Raw genomic sequence first — 17,330 nt, forward strand, 5'->3', positions numbered from 1 at the left:
CAGACTGGCGTCAAATTTAAGTCCACAAGCCATTTCTCCTCTCATACAGAAGTTTGAGAGATTACGCGACCAATTAGTCAAACCTTGTCTTTTCAAGGAACAGACTTCAACTCAGGAGGTCTTAGAATATTTAATATGGTTTGAGACATGTAGCTAAACACAGAGAAACCCTGAGTACCATAAGCAATAAAATGAACTTTGTCTCAGCATTTTCTAGTCTTAATCAGCATATTGCATGAGCAGATCATTAATATTTTAAAGGCAAATAAAGGATGTAATGAAATTTTGGAGACATCTGACCCACTAAAATATTTTTGAAAGCTAAGGCTCAAAATGATTGTATGTGTGTCATTTAAGTGGGTCTCCTGCTAACTCAGGAGAGGTCAGAAGGGAAGCTAACTATCTGCTAAATGCCATAATACACATACTGCTTAAAAAAAACACATAGCTGATATAGATACTTTAAAAGCTAGCAAAATAGCCACCATTCAAAGATATAAATAAGTGAACTACGAAGGTGAAGGAGATTCTACCACCTGCAAGGCTTCAAACGATCAGCAATTTTCATTCAAGCAACTCTTGAATAATTTGGAACCCAAAAAGATTGAGAAGTAGTACATCAAGTTTAATTCCACATAGCTAAATCCAAACGATGTAAAACCCATTATGAAATGATAGAATAAGAAGTGTTTACATCACTTAATACAGCGGAAAGAGATAAGCAGGATAAAGAAAGAGGAAAGGGCAAAACCTGTTTATTTACCCTCTACCTTCTAAAAGTGCTAGATAGATTACTTAATATGCACTGTACACTAGCATCAGTGCTTTGAGAGCATGCCCAATTATTGTAGAGGATGCACAAGCCTGATAAATACTAACTGTTGTTCTGAAGGAATTTAGTTTAAAAGTAGCATTTATTTTCAGAACTAAAAACCAGAATAAAAGCAATGTAATATTTCAAGTTCTAAACTTTCTTCTTGAACATGAGGACAATAACTGTCTTTTACCATTCAGATGTAAACCCCAGCATATTATACATGGAGTTAAACCTAGCACTGCCATATTGCAGTCCATGGTGATATTACCACATAAAAAACAGGTACACTGTATTAGTGTCCCACATAGTGCCTCACCTCTGCAGCTGCAGCGCCATCCTACTTCACACTTTTGATTATTGCCAGTGTTCTTGGCAGAAAAAATAAGGTTTAGGGATACAGAACCCGACACATTTTTATATTACCATAATGCACCCTCCTAATGCAAAGGATAGAAGCAATGCATTTGGCATTTATTACAGAAACAAACAAACACACAACAAAACAATCAGCTGTGTTTTTACTTGGTTTATCCAGGAAAAATGCATTGTAGAGCATCAGTAAGGTAAACTCAGGTAGCATAGCTCTTTCTAAAAATGTTTGGTTATTTATTTCCTCTTTAAGTGCTTTAGTTTTATGACTGACAGTACGTCTAGCGATTTTTGGTGACCTCAGAAAAAATATTGTGCTTGCTGATCTGTCCAGCTCACAGGCTAGCTTGCCCAACACACCATTCATTTTGCTTGCCTGCAGTTGGTGTGTCTGCCTGACATCTTGCAGTGCCCAGAGACGTTTGCAGTGTAAGTGTTGATTTCTGTGGGTTCTTGAAGAGTTTTCTCTTTATAGTTCTCCTTGTAAGTGGGCTTTAAGTGCCTTCAGGTTACTAAACTAAGAATAATAATAGAGACAAGGCTAAAAATTAACAGGGCTTCATATTTTAAGTTAACTGGATTCTAGCCATAGGATTCCTTGGATTTTAACATCTGAATTGACACCCACTGAGGGCCTGACTCAATGCTCCTGTTAACAGGAGATGCACATTGCTCTAAACTCCAGGGTGTAGATAATATTCAAGCATCCAAAGTGATCTACAAATTCATAATACCTCCTGAAGACACAACTTTATATCATACCCAAAAATCCTCTCAAAAAAATCTTTCCATTAACAGATCAAAATTTAATTTGTCGTACCCGCATTTCTCATCTAATTGTATTGTATTTTGCTCAAAAATTAAGACCTTTGCAGAAATTTCATCCTTTACTGTTGAAACTCTGTCAGACAAAAGCTATGCAACTACTTGAATGCATTTAAAAGTAATTTGGGAGAAATTATCAAGTCTCTCACCAGTTCTCCATAAAGAAAACTGTTATAAACCCCAAATCTATTTTGTGATAGTCATGTCTAAGTGACTATTTAAAGGAAATTAACATACACTAAGTTGCATTTAAAGACAAAATCTTTCCAATAATTTGTCTGTATCTATAAATATAAATTAGTCTCATTTGCTTTTGAAAAAGAAGCCTAGTATCCAATTAAAATGAATCTTCTTCACTTCAGCACTGTATTGTGCACAGTAACTGTGCCAGTTCCTAAAGCTATGTTAAAAGCAGACCTACAATGAATTTTTGTCCCACATGACAGTAAGTACCTTGATCAGTAACCAAACAACAGGGTAGCGGTTCAAAAGAAGGGAATAATATTCAGTTCTCTAAACAATAGTAGAATTATTTGACACTTAGATGACACCCAGTCCCCCTGCAGAGGACCATTTTCTCCCTAAGATATTAAAGTACCAGTCCTGGCCTGGTAGCAGAAGTAATTCTAACATTTAGACAGAGCAAGATTTTGCTGCTTTTCATCCATTTAAAGAAGACAATTTCAACACACTAAAGTATCCCAGTCTAATAACTCATTTCTGAAGAGTCTCACTGTATGGAAGAAACACCTATCAAACCAGCCTTCAAGTGCAGGAGTCCTGCATATTACAGAAGACAAGATGTTAAGAAAGTAGCTCTTATGTGGCAGGTTGAACTGAATCTTGGACAGCCAGGAAGTCATTCTCATTTGAAAAAAACTTAAGAAATTGAAAAGCTGCTTCTGTTTCCAAGTTTCAAACAGAGAACACAGTACCTTTAGGCCACACAATTTTAACAGCCCAGCAGACAAATGTTAGGAGCTTAGTGTTCTGGGCTGCTGTAAAACTGCTTTCCCCAAATGATTTACTCAAAGAATGGGATACTTCTGTTTCTTGAGATATATGACAAACTTTAGAATGAGTTGGAGAATTTGAGAATGTAGTTTTATCCAAGCTGATCACCGAAGCATTTGTTACCAGCCCAAAGGTGTGCGTGGAGCTTTTGACAGTAGAAAGCTGCTAACAATCAGGTACTTCCACGCTGCTCTGGGCTGGCTGCAAGTCTAAAGGACAAAGCACTGCTCTGAAAAGCTGCCATACTAGAACGAAAATGAAGCATTTTATAAAGAGAGTGCATGGATATGGAGCAAGACTCCACAGGCTTAAATACTGCCAAGTATTCAACTTTTCGGAAGTCTAAAATAAAAGGATAGCCACTCACTGTTCTGCAGGACATTAAAGAGTTCTAAAGCATGTGTCAAGAATTCACATCACATATTAGAGTTCCTATGTAATTTTTCTCTGTTTATTTTTCAAGGAAAAATAAGGTAAACAAGTTCCGCCTTCTATAAACAGTGCAAACACCATCACTGAGGTTTTACTTATTGGGTAAGGAAAAAAAGTGGCTTGTTTCTCCTTGCTACATAGGGCAGCCTGGGTCCAACTCTTACACACTAGTGTCCATTTACTATGACACACTGCCAACATTTTACTGAGGAAATCTTGAGAAAGAAGAGGAGGAAAAAAAAAAAGAAATTACAACTACTTAACTGTTTCTAACTCACCTCAACTAACCTTGAAGGGAGTTTACAGGACAAAAAAAGAAATGCTCATGGCAACTCAAGGGCTTTCTTCCTGCGAGCTTTCAAAAGTCTACTGTAAGAAGACACTTAGAATTTCTCGCTATTAAAAAAATAAAGAGTAGAACAAGAACTCTCTTCCATCAGATAAATGTTTAGGGAAGAGGTAATGAACTCACAGGAGTTAACTGAAGCCTAATCTTCCTACAAGTTTTCTATAACCAGTGGAGTGAGGGGCGTGCCCTCACAAATGCAACACAGGACAGTAAGAATTAGGTTCTCTTGTCTGAAGTCCCTCCTGGAAAGTACTCTCTACCTCTCTCTTGATCCCCATAGTAATTCAAACTTCATTCCAGCAAAATTTCTGTCAGAATTCTGCACTCACCACTGCCTAAATTACCTGTTACGTTACGATAAGGGGGGAAAAGTTGAGAAAGACACCTTGCACATCAATACCAGTTTTGACAGACTTAGAATGAGAGAGAAAATAAGAAAAACTCAGATATAATAGACCTAATTAAAACAAAAACACCCCAAGAAAACCTACATGCTATCTGGCCTCCACCACCTATCTTCCCTGACACCCCATCAAGTGTCTGCTAACTAGGTATTGCAATGCAACAGCAAGGAAAAACTTGCTCCAAAGAGATTATATGCTTTTGGGGGCTTCTAAAAATCAGAACAAGTATTTTAAAAGTTAACCCAGAAATGAGTACAATACTGAAAAAAACTGATTATATATAATGCCCACAAATAGTAGAATTCACAGTTATTTGGCCCACATTTGAAAAAAATAAAACACTCTTATTATTTCTATGGAGAGAAAAATGTATACCAGGTTATAAAGTCAGTGGACACCAATGTTTCCTAAGGATGAAGACTGCATTGTCTCCCTACAACAGTGTCAACACAGAAAAGGCAGTACAGAGATTTAGTGAAACCCCATCAAGGGCATTCTTTCCCTTTAATCCTTAAGGCTTGTTCTCTCTTTAAGCCCTTCAAGGCCCAAGCCTATCACAGTCTCCACAATAAAATGAGAAAGAAACCCTCATAGTGACTAGAGCAATAAGGGCAGTTAACATTTATTCAAATAGAAAAGTCAATCCCTAAAATAAACTTTTATAAAAACTATACATGCATTTGGCCCTCTCATGCTTCCTTAGTATGCCATCTTCTCTCTAAATCGCTTCCAGGAAGTGTATTTCCTCTTTATTTGTCCAGTGTCCACCACAAAGGACCCCCAGTCCCCCTGTAAAGGCCACTACAATTAACAGAAACCAATTCCAAACTGGCACTACAGAAGCAATGCAATATATCACATTCATCTTGGTTCTTTTCAAAAAATGAGCATCAGGAGTTGAACTGAGTGGTTCCACACTGCACTATGAGGGTATAACACGTAACCCATACATTGGAAAATACCACCTAACGCTGACTACCCTGGTTGGTCTTGTTCTTGGCACAGTACCATTAAATAAGATAATCTTTACTAATAAAAATATTTTAGCCCATAGCTGAAGTACATTCAGTAAACAGTGCAAAAAAAGCACAATCTTAGGAAGTGGCTTATTTTCAAATCAAGTACCAGGCAGCAGAGAACAAACGGCAAAGACAAGTTTTTGCCTGTATTCTAAGCATTAGATGCACTATCTCTCTCTCTCTTCTCCCTTCCAAAATTCAACAGAGTTTTCAGAAGAGCTAGGGACAAAACAACTCCAATAGGAGCTAAAGATCCATAAGGCTCTGAAAAGCAGATCCCTGGATTTGATTCCCCTTCTAAGACTGATACACTTGGAATAAATCAAAATACTGTTTCTGTGGCCATGAGGTTGTTCCACTGAGGCATGCAGAACAGAGCAGAATGGGCTATTTTAATCTGTTTTCACTTATAAAAATTCATTAGTAGATTTAATCCCTTTTCCCAGCCTCCAACTAAGACGCCTTCAAGGGTGCTATACAAAACATCCTAAATCCCAGATGTTTCGCCTGTCTTTCCTCCAAATATAAAAGGGAAAAGGGAATAGCAGGCCTTAAAATAACTACTGATGTGTGAGGTGATCCAGCAAGTCAAAACATGCAGGAGCACCTAATAACCAACTCTCGCCATCAGTAGGGGATTTTCAAGGAAATACTGTAGTTTAACTGCCCGTTTTCTATCTACAGTGTTGATTTTCAAGCAGAGCAGGCTATTTTGGAGTTATGCCCTGGCTTATATGAAGATGAAAGATGTATCCAACTAGCCTCAATTAAAAAAAGGTTCTCCAGCTGCATCCAAATCTGGCTTAAATACAGCATGAACTCAAAAACTATAAGTTGAGCCAGTGCTAAAGGAAGGGTAGCAGGGGGAAGGTGTGGAGGTTTTTTCTTTTTAATGATATAATGAAATTGTCACTTGCATTTCCTAAATTAAGTTACTCCAGTGCTAATGTATATTAGATATGCAAAAACTAAGTTCACAAACCCATAGCATGAAGTCTAGGTGGAGTTACATTAAGAGAAGAACGGGAAATCCAAGTTTAGATGCCACAATGAGTTTAATCATGATTTAAGCATTACAAAAGGTCTGAGAAAACTTAGCAATATTTCAGTCATATGCAAATAATTATAACATCAGTTTTGCAAAAGAGGCAGCAGGGAGAGATGCATGCACTCTGCCTATCTACAATCATCTGTACAACATTCAAAATTTGCTTCAGCCAGTTTATCTTGAGAATATGGAAGATGATAACTTAATGAGAAGTCATTATATTCACATTTTCACACAATATTTGGATGCAAGTTAAACAAATACCAAAGATTAAAATAGTAAACTCATGCAGATTTCTCAAACAAACATTCACCTTCTGAACAGGTGCTGTTCACGCTGAGCAGAGGGTTCAAAAGGCTCTGACAATTCAGAGAGGCAGTTAACTTACTCCTCCTTACATCCAGACAGACCAGTATCTTTTTCACAGGAAAAATGAGTGACTACTTCAAACCACCTAAGAAAGGAATCTACAAATAGTCAACTATGGAGGCAGAGCTAAGTGTATCACTACAGCGTTTCAATATTAAACCCAAACTTTGGGAAGGTGCAAAATTGTTTTTCATGTATTTTAAGACTGGTTTATAAACAGTTGGCATAAATGGATGCTTGCAGTCACATGGAAATTACCATATCTTTATCATTCATGCCATTTACTTAAAAAGACAGGTGTTTAGTAATACATACAATTCTGGACAAACAACTGGAACTGAAATTAAGCATTACCTGCCTCAAGTTATTAGTTGCTACACGTTCATATGGCATATTTGCACACTTCCTCCATTACTGACAGAACTGGCATTTTAATATGCCCTTGATGGATCTGAGGGAAAGGAGATATTAGAAACTCCAGACAAAACTGGCAGGAGTGAGAAGTGACTGACTTCATTGTTTATTTCCAGATTTTGAGCCCTAAAGTTCTCATGGTATTCATTTGCTGTATCTACAGCATACAGGCATATCTTGCCTACCTTCTCATGCAGAAGCATTTCAGAGTGCTCCTTTCTACCCCTTAACTGTACCCAGTTTCCCTCCTGCTCTCTAGCTTTCCTGCACTTATTTTCCTCTCACCAAAACACTGCCTTTCCTCTTTACAGAACAGATGGAACATGTTTCGGGTACAATTTTCTGATAATGTGTTCAAAAAGCCTCCATAAAAATTCACCTTTACTATGATTGACAAGCGTTCAAGAAGAACAGTCTCACAGGATGAATTTATGCACATTACCAATCTTTTCATTACTTAGTTATGGTACCTGTAATAAATATAGCAACATTAATGCTTAAACCTATTCCTGACAGTTTTTTTGAAGACTTAAATAACAAGTTTCCTTTGTCAGTCTAAACCACATGTTTACATTTGTTCAACTACACAAAGCCATGGTTAAACTACACGACCATTCTTAATCTCCCCCCCAAATCCCCTTTCTCATTACTTGCTATTTAGTGCCAACATTAAAAGGAGTCTCACCCTGAACATACAGGATTCAGAATAACCTCAACCACCACAATTTGCTGTAAACTTTAAATACAAGCAAAAGTCACTAGATTTGCCTATTCACAATAGAGATAAACTTGCTTTTATAGCATGCGTTTTTTCTGATGATATTCTACAGTTTTGACTATTCTTCACAGTAAAGTATGTTAAAATTCCCCCTCCCCAAAAAAATAAAAACCACAAGTATCCCTATGATAACAACTATTTTTGAGTACTTTTCCCTACAAGTGTACAAAGCTCTTCAGAATTCAAAGTAACAAAGGGATCCACTTTATTCTTTCCATGTCAAGAGCAAATGCATTAGAATACAAGTCGAGTTTTCACAAGACTGTTTTCTGAAGATTCAATGAATTTCAGTGCAACTACAGTAAGAGACATTTTCATTTTATTTTCAAATATAGCAGAAAAAGCCATATGATTTCTTTAGTATATGCTTACCACCATCACCTTTACCATAAGGTCAAAAGACTATTTCTGTAAGCTTTCTTCCACATTTAAGACAGAATGCTCCAACTTCTCCAAGAAATTGTAGTAAGAACAGATGTAGAAATTCCTCTGTATTTGACATGATATTGCTAAAAAGCACTTGTTTGCTGCCCACTTCTTTCTTTACAATTCTTAGCGAAATAAAGATGACCTCTTCCTTGTCACTGGAAAAAGGTACTGTTATGATACATACTCAAGAATGTTATATCTGCAAGATCATATTATAATTTTTTAATTAACTATGGAGGGAAAGAAGCAGAAAAAAGGTGTTACTTCAAGATTACATCCCTCTTGCTCCTTTATGTTAGCCCTGCTCTACCTCAGTCTTTCACCAGTGTCACTGGTAACAATCTCCACCCCACCTCCCCAAAGTAAAAAAAAGTACACACTGATACACTTCCTCATGGAAAAATTCAAGAATACATTCTTTATGGTTTTTTTATCCTAAGGAGTACATTTCGTCTAGACAAGAGCTGAGTAGTGACAGGTAATTGTGGGTAAAAGTCTACAAAACAGAATACCGAAGGAAGACACTATCATAGAATACAAAGTGAAGGAAAAGGTATTAAGACTATGATTTTCTTACAAAGATGTGAAAATATAATAAAAAACAGCACTACACAGCAACAGAATTAATTCATATTTACAACCCAAGCTTTGATTTGGCAATTAAAACTGTTTTACAAAAAGTTCCTCTTGATTTCTCTTTATTGAAAAGAAGGTTGGGGGAAGAAAGAAGAAACTAGTTTTAAAACCAATGCGTTCAGGCTTTCCAAACTGCAGCACCCACACAGCTGAGGAACAAGACTGTTAAACTGAATTCACCTTATTGCCCACGGATTAGAAAAATAAGGTAAACGCAGTTTAGAACTCTGTGGTAATAACAAAGAGAGTAGCAGAGGAAAATGATCTTCTGAAGTATTCATGTTTACTGCCCTTTAAATGCAAATTATGTTCACATAAGTTTTTTCTCTTTTTTGAAGGTTTTCTTCCATATGATAACGCAATCAGCATATACTGCTATACCATCTCTCAGGTGAAACAAATCAAAGCATTTATTTTCACCTCTTTTACATTTTCAAAAAACATGAACATATGACATATCTTATGCTGTAACACTTTAACCGTGCATCAGCTAACAAATTTCTTTAGGTTTAAGCATACACACTGCACAGCCTACTTACTTTCTTTTTGTACTTTGTCAGATCTCTTCAATTTCACAAACTTCTGAACAGAGCTGTCATTAATTCTCAGCAAGAAACCTAAGCCACGACGAATCACTGCAGCGACTGGCACCAAGTGTCGGCACTACTCTCACAATGCTTCGGAAATGGAGAGAAGTCCTAAAGCAACTAAAGCTACTACTGGCTTGGTTCTTGCACAAGTCTTCATGCAACTTCATTAAATAAGAGGGCAAAGAACAATGGTACACTAGGCTGACATAATATTTCAGAAGCCAGAAATACCTCAGTATTCTGCCTCTCTAGCACTAGGGTCTCAGCTCCACGCCACTGTCTCTGAGTAGGGACACCACACAGGCTGGAACTTAAGCTTTTAATGAAGTGTAAAAAACTAATCAAACAGACACAATTATGCCTCCTGTAACTGTCCACAGTGGAGTTAAGCCCTCAGAGTTTATTCATCACACATCAAGACTACTTACTTGGCTCTAAACAGGTACAGATAATACATGTTGCACTCTTCCTTAAGAAATGCACTGCACAATTTACTATGCAAAGCTGCATGTTTCTACACACTGTGTGAAAATTAAGTTGTTGGATAATACTCTCCCCATAAAACAATTGATAGTAATTATTTTTCCTATAGAAAAATGAAAGTGAGAACAGAAAAAAGGACTTTGTTGTAGTCTCTAAAATGCTGCTTAACTCTGTATTGCTAAGCCACAGATGTCTATACAACAGATTCCTACAAATAAGAGGGAGCGAGCATTTCTCTGCATTGGAAAGTTGTGGGCTTTCCTTCTAGAACTCAATTTGCCACGACCATTGCATTTTAGCAGCCGTACTACTTTAACAACACTATTGTCTGGGACATTGGCAGGTCTGCGGTCCAGTGGCAGATATTAGAAAATATTTAAACTTCAACAATCATAGATAAGTTCACTGTTCTACTGATAATCAAAACCATAAAAATACAAAGAAGGAAACTGGACTGTGACTTCATATTGACTATATTCGCTATGGGGTTGAAAAATTAGTTTCTGACTTTTACTTCCAAGTCTTTCGGAAACTTAGCCCATGTTCATCCCCATGAACAAGTGTGCTTTACTACTTTGAGCTGTAATTTTCAGCAGAAAAGATATAGCTGCATTTCAAGTGATGGGTAATTTAAATACATGTTAGTATAGACCACTGTAATGTAACTTTAAAGAGTTATAAATCCAAGTTTACAAGTTACAGTAAGATACACTTACTTCTTTCTTACCTTCCCTTCACTGTCTCACTGCCTTGTCCCTCCTGATCATGTGAACTGGTAGTCAATATGACTTCCTTCATGGCATCAAGGCAAGCTAATTTTGAAGTTACCATGGGCCTCCAGAGCTTACCAGAGAATTCTGGAGTTGCTTGCTGTGAGACATAGCCACATGCAGAGGCTCATGCTGGTTTTAGAGAATAAATCATCTTCAAGAGAGGCATGCCACCACATCAGCAAAACCTCAGTTTTTGTTGAATTAGTATTCTCATTAAAAAATCATATTCTTTATCATCCTTACATGTTCCTTCCTAGACTCACTGTTCCACCACTAAAACTACTATAATGTTTTAGTAAAATTTCTAGGTAAGTGTAATCACTGTCTGCCCATTTCCTTAGGAAAGGTAATTCTCAAAACAGAACACATGCAGATATGAATGCAAGTATCTAGATGTGACACTGATGCATAACTATATTCTTACCTATACACACATTCTAAAATATTTCCCCTCTTCAAAGGTGTTATCAAATGATCTAATTTGGTTCTGTTATTGACATAATAGCAATACAATTAAGGGACTGCTTAAGTCAGTTTAGGTGTTTGGGGGAGGCTGTGTATGAGGTTTTTTGTGTGTGTTGCTGCTTTGTTTTTTTTAAAAACATAAGTGAGAACAAGCTTTGTAGATCTCTCAAACTTATTTTTCTTCTAGATACCCATAAGATGCATCTTCAAGTTTTACAATCTTTCTATTAAGCATTCAGTTCTAATTATTACTCATACTTTAGACCTGTCAAAAAAGAATTCCTACAAAATGGCAAATGTAAGACAACTGTGGTATAATTTATCATGGTAAAAACACACAACTGATTTCCAAATTGTCTATTAGGTACCCGTAACTGACATGAATTTAATTGGTCTAGACACAAAAAATTCGAGCATACTCATCCAGATGCATAGTGTGGGTCAACTAAGACAAAATCTAAAGATTTATCTAAACCAGAATGGTCTGATTTACAGTAAGTTTCAAGATAATAACAGAAGAAGTGACAAAATTAATTCCTTTTTCCAGCTCCCTTAATATAAAACATTTGTTTCAACACAAGAAAAATTGCTATAGCTTCCACTGATTATACTAGCTGCTTCTTTGACAGACTCACAATAACTTGACCTATCTTTTGTTGAGAAATCAAATAAAAATCCAAAATGTCTGGTTGCCCACACTTATTTTTGCACATAAAAATTTAGCAGCTTTCTTGGAAGCTGGGAAAAGAGACCTCTTTGGAACAGGGTGTTAACAATACATCTCTCTTTCCCTACCTGTTTCTCACTCAGAGCTGTGATTTTGGCTTGAAGTTCATGAAGCTGTTTCTTCAAATCAGCGTTCTGATTAGAAAGAAAAAATATCTGTGAGAAAGATATTCCATTTGTTAACATAGAGTAGTAGCAGGAAGGTGGGTTTTTTGTTTTTTTTTTTTTTTTTGTTTTGCATAGTGTACTAGAAATACAGCACCTCTGGATGTACAGCCAATAAAATTCAAGAGGCCCAACAAAGCCTTATTTAAGTCACTGAGTGCAGCAATAATCAGAGGACCTTTCTAGCACTCAGAGATACAACCCAGTTTGGAAGGAAGATTTCATTAAAACATCCATTAGTGCTTAACACATTATAAATCACATTTGTACATTTCATCCAAGCTTACAAATTAAATGAGAAACATTTGTTAATATATAATAGTATCATATTGTATACAATAGAATGCTATGGTATGTTACCTAAAGCATTCTCACCTATGCTACTTACGCAAAGATATTATCATACATTTGACTGTGTAGAGCATCAGCAAACATATCTATTAAATCTTAATTGACACACGTGTCAAATGAAGGCAAACATATCTAAGTCTTCATTTCTGTGTATGTTTATACCTTTAGCTGTATTTAAGAGAATTACATTTGCTTTAACATATCATTCATATCAGCACTTTGCTTACAACAGCACTTTAAGATTTCAAAGCCATAAGCATCACTATAGCGATGCAGTCAGAAAACAATTTTTTACCAGGACTATGTCTTTCCTATTAAAAATAAAATAAAAAAAAAAATCCATCCACAGTTTAAAGCCTGTGAAGCTCTGCAGAAATGTGACAGGGAAGCGAGCTTCCCTGCATTTTCTCTTTTTCCACTGTTTTTGTTCTCATTTATGTTGTAAACTCTACATTAGATTACACAGGTTTGCTGTGCTACACAGAGATATTAAAACATAGGACTAATGTTGTTACAGGAACTTCATGCTCAGGAAAACTTCCCTATTTTTATATTCCTCCACACAATTTTGAAATGCATTACAGTCTCAGCTTGTAGATAGTCTTCTCCAATATACACACAATTCTAGCAAAACCAGATATTGACCAGTCATCCTCCCTTCTAGTTTCCACTTATCAATCTGGCATAAAAATTCATTAAGAGCATTGGAAGCAGGGATCAGATTTACTCTTTCTGGCTCCAGGAACTTTGCATAGCTACTTGCACCATTTTCTGGCCTTCAGCAGGTATGAACTGAAAGCAGATTGCTCTGCAGGCTAATCATTAGCAGACTTGCCCAACAAGTAAGAGCAGTAGACCTTACCCAAATCCCATCAGAAGTTCTAGAAAGCAGATTTTTTCCAATACCACCCCACTCCCTGGTCTAACTATTTGACTGTTACAAAAAGCTGTCTTCCCACTCCACTGAGCCCAGAAAAATATACGCTCAGAAAATTACAGGGCATTTAATATTGTAGGGAGGTGGAAGCACTTAATAGCAAGCTTCAAGTAAGCTGCCTTTATCCCTCCACTCAGCATTACAGACTGGCTGGAGAACTCCACGCAACTCCCCATTCAGCACACTGGAGTGCTCAATTGCTGTACAAGATAACCCAGTCTCCTTACACAGTCATTGGGAAAGGGATGACTTCAGCTGCCTATGCAAGGAGTCCAGTTATCCAATTTCAGTAGCTCTGAAACACCCCAAGGCCAAGTGCCCACTCTTTGGACACTACAGTGCTGAAGTTGGATACCCGAGACAGGCAATCTGAACACAGCCTTAAGCTACACTATTTGGACAAATTTCTTGGACAGAATATCCTATCTCTTCTCGTACAACTGTGAACCTTCTGATAATCAAAAAAGAAAAAAAGCAAATTCAAGTAATGGCAGAGTTTATAAAGAGCAGCTCCTAACAGAATCAGAAACTTAATGCATGTTTGAACTGCACCACAGCCCACAAGAGTCACCTGATTTAAACTATTAAGAATACAAGGCAAAAGGCTCCATAAAGGCAATAGGTTTTTTTTGTTTTGGCTTTTTTTAAACTATCCAACAGTCATTGTTTAAAGATTTGTTCATAATGGTTTTCTTCTAAACACTGCGTTAGCAAGCAAGAACATGATCAAGAAATAGCTAAAATTCTCAAGCTTCATGCACTGTTATTTCCTGTATTTTTAAGGTAAATAATGCAATATAAAAATAAATACTTACCTGCGGATCTTGCTTCATTTGGGCAACCAATTTCTGGAAAGAAAAAAGATGCAACAATACAATGAAGATTTCCATTACAGATCTTGTTGAACAGTTTAAAATTCAACATTTTTGAAGAATGTTTGTAAAAGCAAAATATTCAGTTTCCAGCATTTCAATAGCAAGGCCTGGAATCCAGTATTATATAATTTTCAACCCCATTCTTATTAATATAGTAAAACCACTGCACTAAGCCACCACTTTTGCTCCTTCTCTTAAACAGCTCTTGAACAAGTGATGCCTTTTAAAGACAATTTCAGCCAGCTGGGTAAGATAATTTAATAGCTGTGTCTCCTTTAGAACTGCTGCCGCCTTTGCTTGCAGTCATAAGAAACACAAATCGCTGATAACCACTGCAGGCACAAAAGCTGTCTGTATATTCAAGAGCAGAATGTTTCAAGTACTAAGGGTTCGCCAGTGTGTTGGCTTGGCTGGTACCACATGGAAGACCCATGTTCATAAGTATCTTTGCCACTTTTCTCCCTCGGAGAGAGATTGAGATCATTGTAGAAGAGATGCCCTCCACATCCAAGGGAAAGCAGACAGATGGTTACCATTCACTATTCTTCCTCCTTTACTTCCTTCAGGCAGCTGCAGGAGGATGCTGTCTATTGCTAAGCAAGGAAGAAGTTACCAGGCTGTCACCAAAGAAAACCAAAGCCCAGAATGAAGCAATGCAAACCAAAAATTCCCAATTTCTTTTTTGGTTACAGCCTCGTTTATTAATCACATTGCCGTGTCCTTTCCACACATGCAAATAACAATGTAAAGTCTGTACTTTCTTCCCCCTTTCCTCATCAGAATCACGAAAAGGACTGAGAAACAGAAGGGCAAAGCAAGCAAGAAAAATGTATGTTTCATTCCGTCTGCATTTATAGCAGTCAGAGAATTCAGATTTTGTCACCTAATTAAAGTTTATTTTATTTCACATCCTAAAAATGGTATTAATTAAAAAAAAAGCATAAAGAAAGATAATCCTGCATCAGACCACAGGTTTACCTGCTGCATTTTTCTTTTCAGTATTAGCCAATAGTAACCAGAGGTATCAGCATGTCTATGCTGGACAAGCATAGAGTGTTATATCCCATCTTTCAGAAATTTACATGTCTGATGCCTTCAAAGATTATGTCTTATGTTTAATAGCTAGTAACACACTTTTTTCTTCCATTAATCTGCCTTAATTACTTTTTGAACTTAGGAAAACACTCAAGATTCTGTGACAATAAGTTCCAAAGTTAAACTACAGGACTTTTATGTAAAAGGACCTTCTTTTTCTTTTGAATCTGCCTTCTGATAATGCAAGCATGAAGGGCAAATAAGATTATGGAAAATGAGCCTTGACTTGAGTCAAGAGGAGCTGCAAGTTGGACTCGATGATCCTTATGGGTCCCTTCCAACTCGAGATACTCTATGACTGTTTCTCTATTTATCTTCTTTCTACATTTTCTGCACACCACATATTCGTCCATCAGCCATCGCTTCTTTAGACTGGAAGTCTCCTCATGCACGAATCATTCCATTGCTTTGCTCAGTCTTAACACCCTTCCCTGTTATTTCTCTAGTTCATCTCTATCATCTGGAGACAAAGTTTAAAACTGCATGCAACATTCAGGTACTCTGAACTGCAAGAACTCCTTCAGCAGCACTAATAGCTAATTCACAGCCTGCTATTGCAGATGTAAAACGAGGACTGTTTTTCCAAAGTGCATCACTTGGCATTTATCTACACTAAATATTATTGTTTCATCATGCTGCCATTCAGTGTCACAGGAGCTAAGGTGCTATGTTACCCTTTTGCTTACATGCTTAGATTATTTTTCCTTGGTGCTTTCTGCCACATTGGAGTTTGACAAGCAATAAATCTGTTAGTTTTTATGCAAAGTGCTTGTACAGACTCAGTCATAAGACAATACAGTCAGTGACTGTAAACTGTTCGTATTGCTAAATTTATGGATCACACAATACTGTGTCATCCAATCATAAGAAAAAAAACGTTCTTTTGCATTGACCCCAAATGCAAGCTAAATTTAAGATATTTTAAAACCTACTGATCTTTTTGCTACAAAATGAGAGAAAGAAAAGGATGTTTTGGGTTCTTTCTATGCATCAGCTCGAGGAGTCATCCATAAAACCCAACCCTTCTGTGAGAATAGCTAAATATAACTTCCTTAACACCTCTTGTGATCAAAACTATGAAGAGCAGACTGTTTCAAAATAACCTTAATTAAGTCAACACAGTAGCAGAATGAACTACTTAGATTTGATGCATCTCTTCTCAGGACAAGCAATATAGCTTTGACATGGAAGATATTTGAATATTCAAGTTGTACCCTGATACAGCAAGTGACCTGGTCAGACCTCAGGTATGGAGGATTCTTCAATCATCAAAACAAAAAGTAGCTTTTTCTAAACAACTAAACACCTCCTTTGGATCCTTACTGGTAGTTTAAGATACACTTTGCCAAAACAGCAGCATCAAAGCTTCGGACAGAGTTCTGGAGGTAAACTGGAATAGGCAGAAAACAAGGAGCTATTCTACAAACAAAAATAGTCATACTGAGCATCACTTTCTACAGCTATGTAAGCAGTCACAGGTAACACAGTGCATGAGGAAGCTGGGAGGCTCTGCTCACAGTGCAGAGCTGAGCTTTGTATGCTCATTAGACACCTGTCCACCACTTACAAGGGCATGATAAACTCTGACCGTATGAGTGCTGGCAAGCTTTTTCAGAGAGTCCTCAGAAAAAGAAATACTAGATAAGTAAAAGATAACAAGTGAAACAACTCTCCACAAATCCTGGTCACTGCCAAAAGAAGGGATATATTGTATCTCTAAGTTACAAAATTCAAAGATACACAATACAGTTCAAGCATTTCATTTGAAGATTTCTTTCTTTTTGTGCCAAAAACAAGTTTCATTTCTATCAGTGGCCATTTGACAAGCCCAGCAGTAACCACTTGCACACAGTTCAAGAGAAGTTTACGGAAGCACCCAACATGTTGCTACAAGTGTTATTTTCCACTGTAAACATTTAGACTTGTTCTTAGCCTTAATTATGGGAATATACAGTATCTTGAAGAAA

At 36.9% G+C, this 17,330-nt stretch overlaps 1 protein-coding gene across 12 annotated transcripts in view; it reads right to left on the minus strand.

Annotated features, from left to right (window-relative positions):
* The window catches only part of PHF21A (PHD finger protein 21A), a 136,247-nt gene that overhangs the window by 79,994 nt on the left and 38,923 nt on the right, over nt 1–17,330 (minus strand). For 8 of the 12 annotated variants that reach the window (XM_049825068.1, XM_049825062.1, XM_049825071.1 and 5 more), the window contains 2 exons: nt 14,209–14,241; nt 12,010–12,096 (listed from right to left, as the gene is read on the minus strand). In XM_049825068.1, the coding sequence (XP_049681025.1) occupies nt 12,010–12,096; nt 14,209–14,241 (120 nt within the window). The remainder of the gene's footprint in view (nt 1–12,009; nt 12,097–14,208; nt 14,242–17,330) is intronic. The other 4 variants (XM_049825070.1, XM_049825073.1, XM_049825069.1 and 1 more) reach the window with 1 other exon arrangement.

This window comes from Accipiter gentilis, chromosome 22 (assembly GCF_929443795.1).
Source record: "Accipiter gentilis chromosome 22, bAccGen1.1, whole genome shotgun sequence".
NCBI classification, from domain to species: domain Eukaryota; kingdom Metazoa; phylum Chordata; class Aves; order Accipitriformes; family Accipitridae; genus Astur; species Astur gentilis.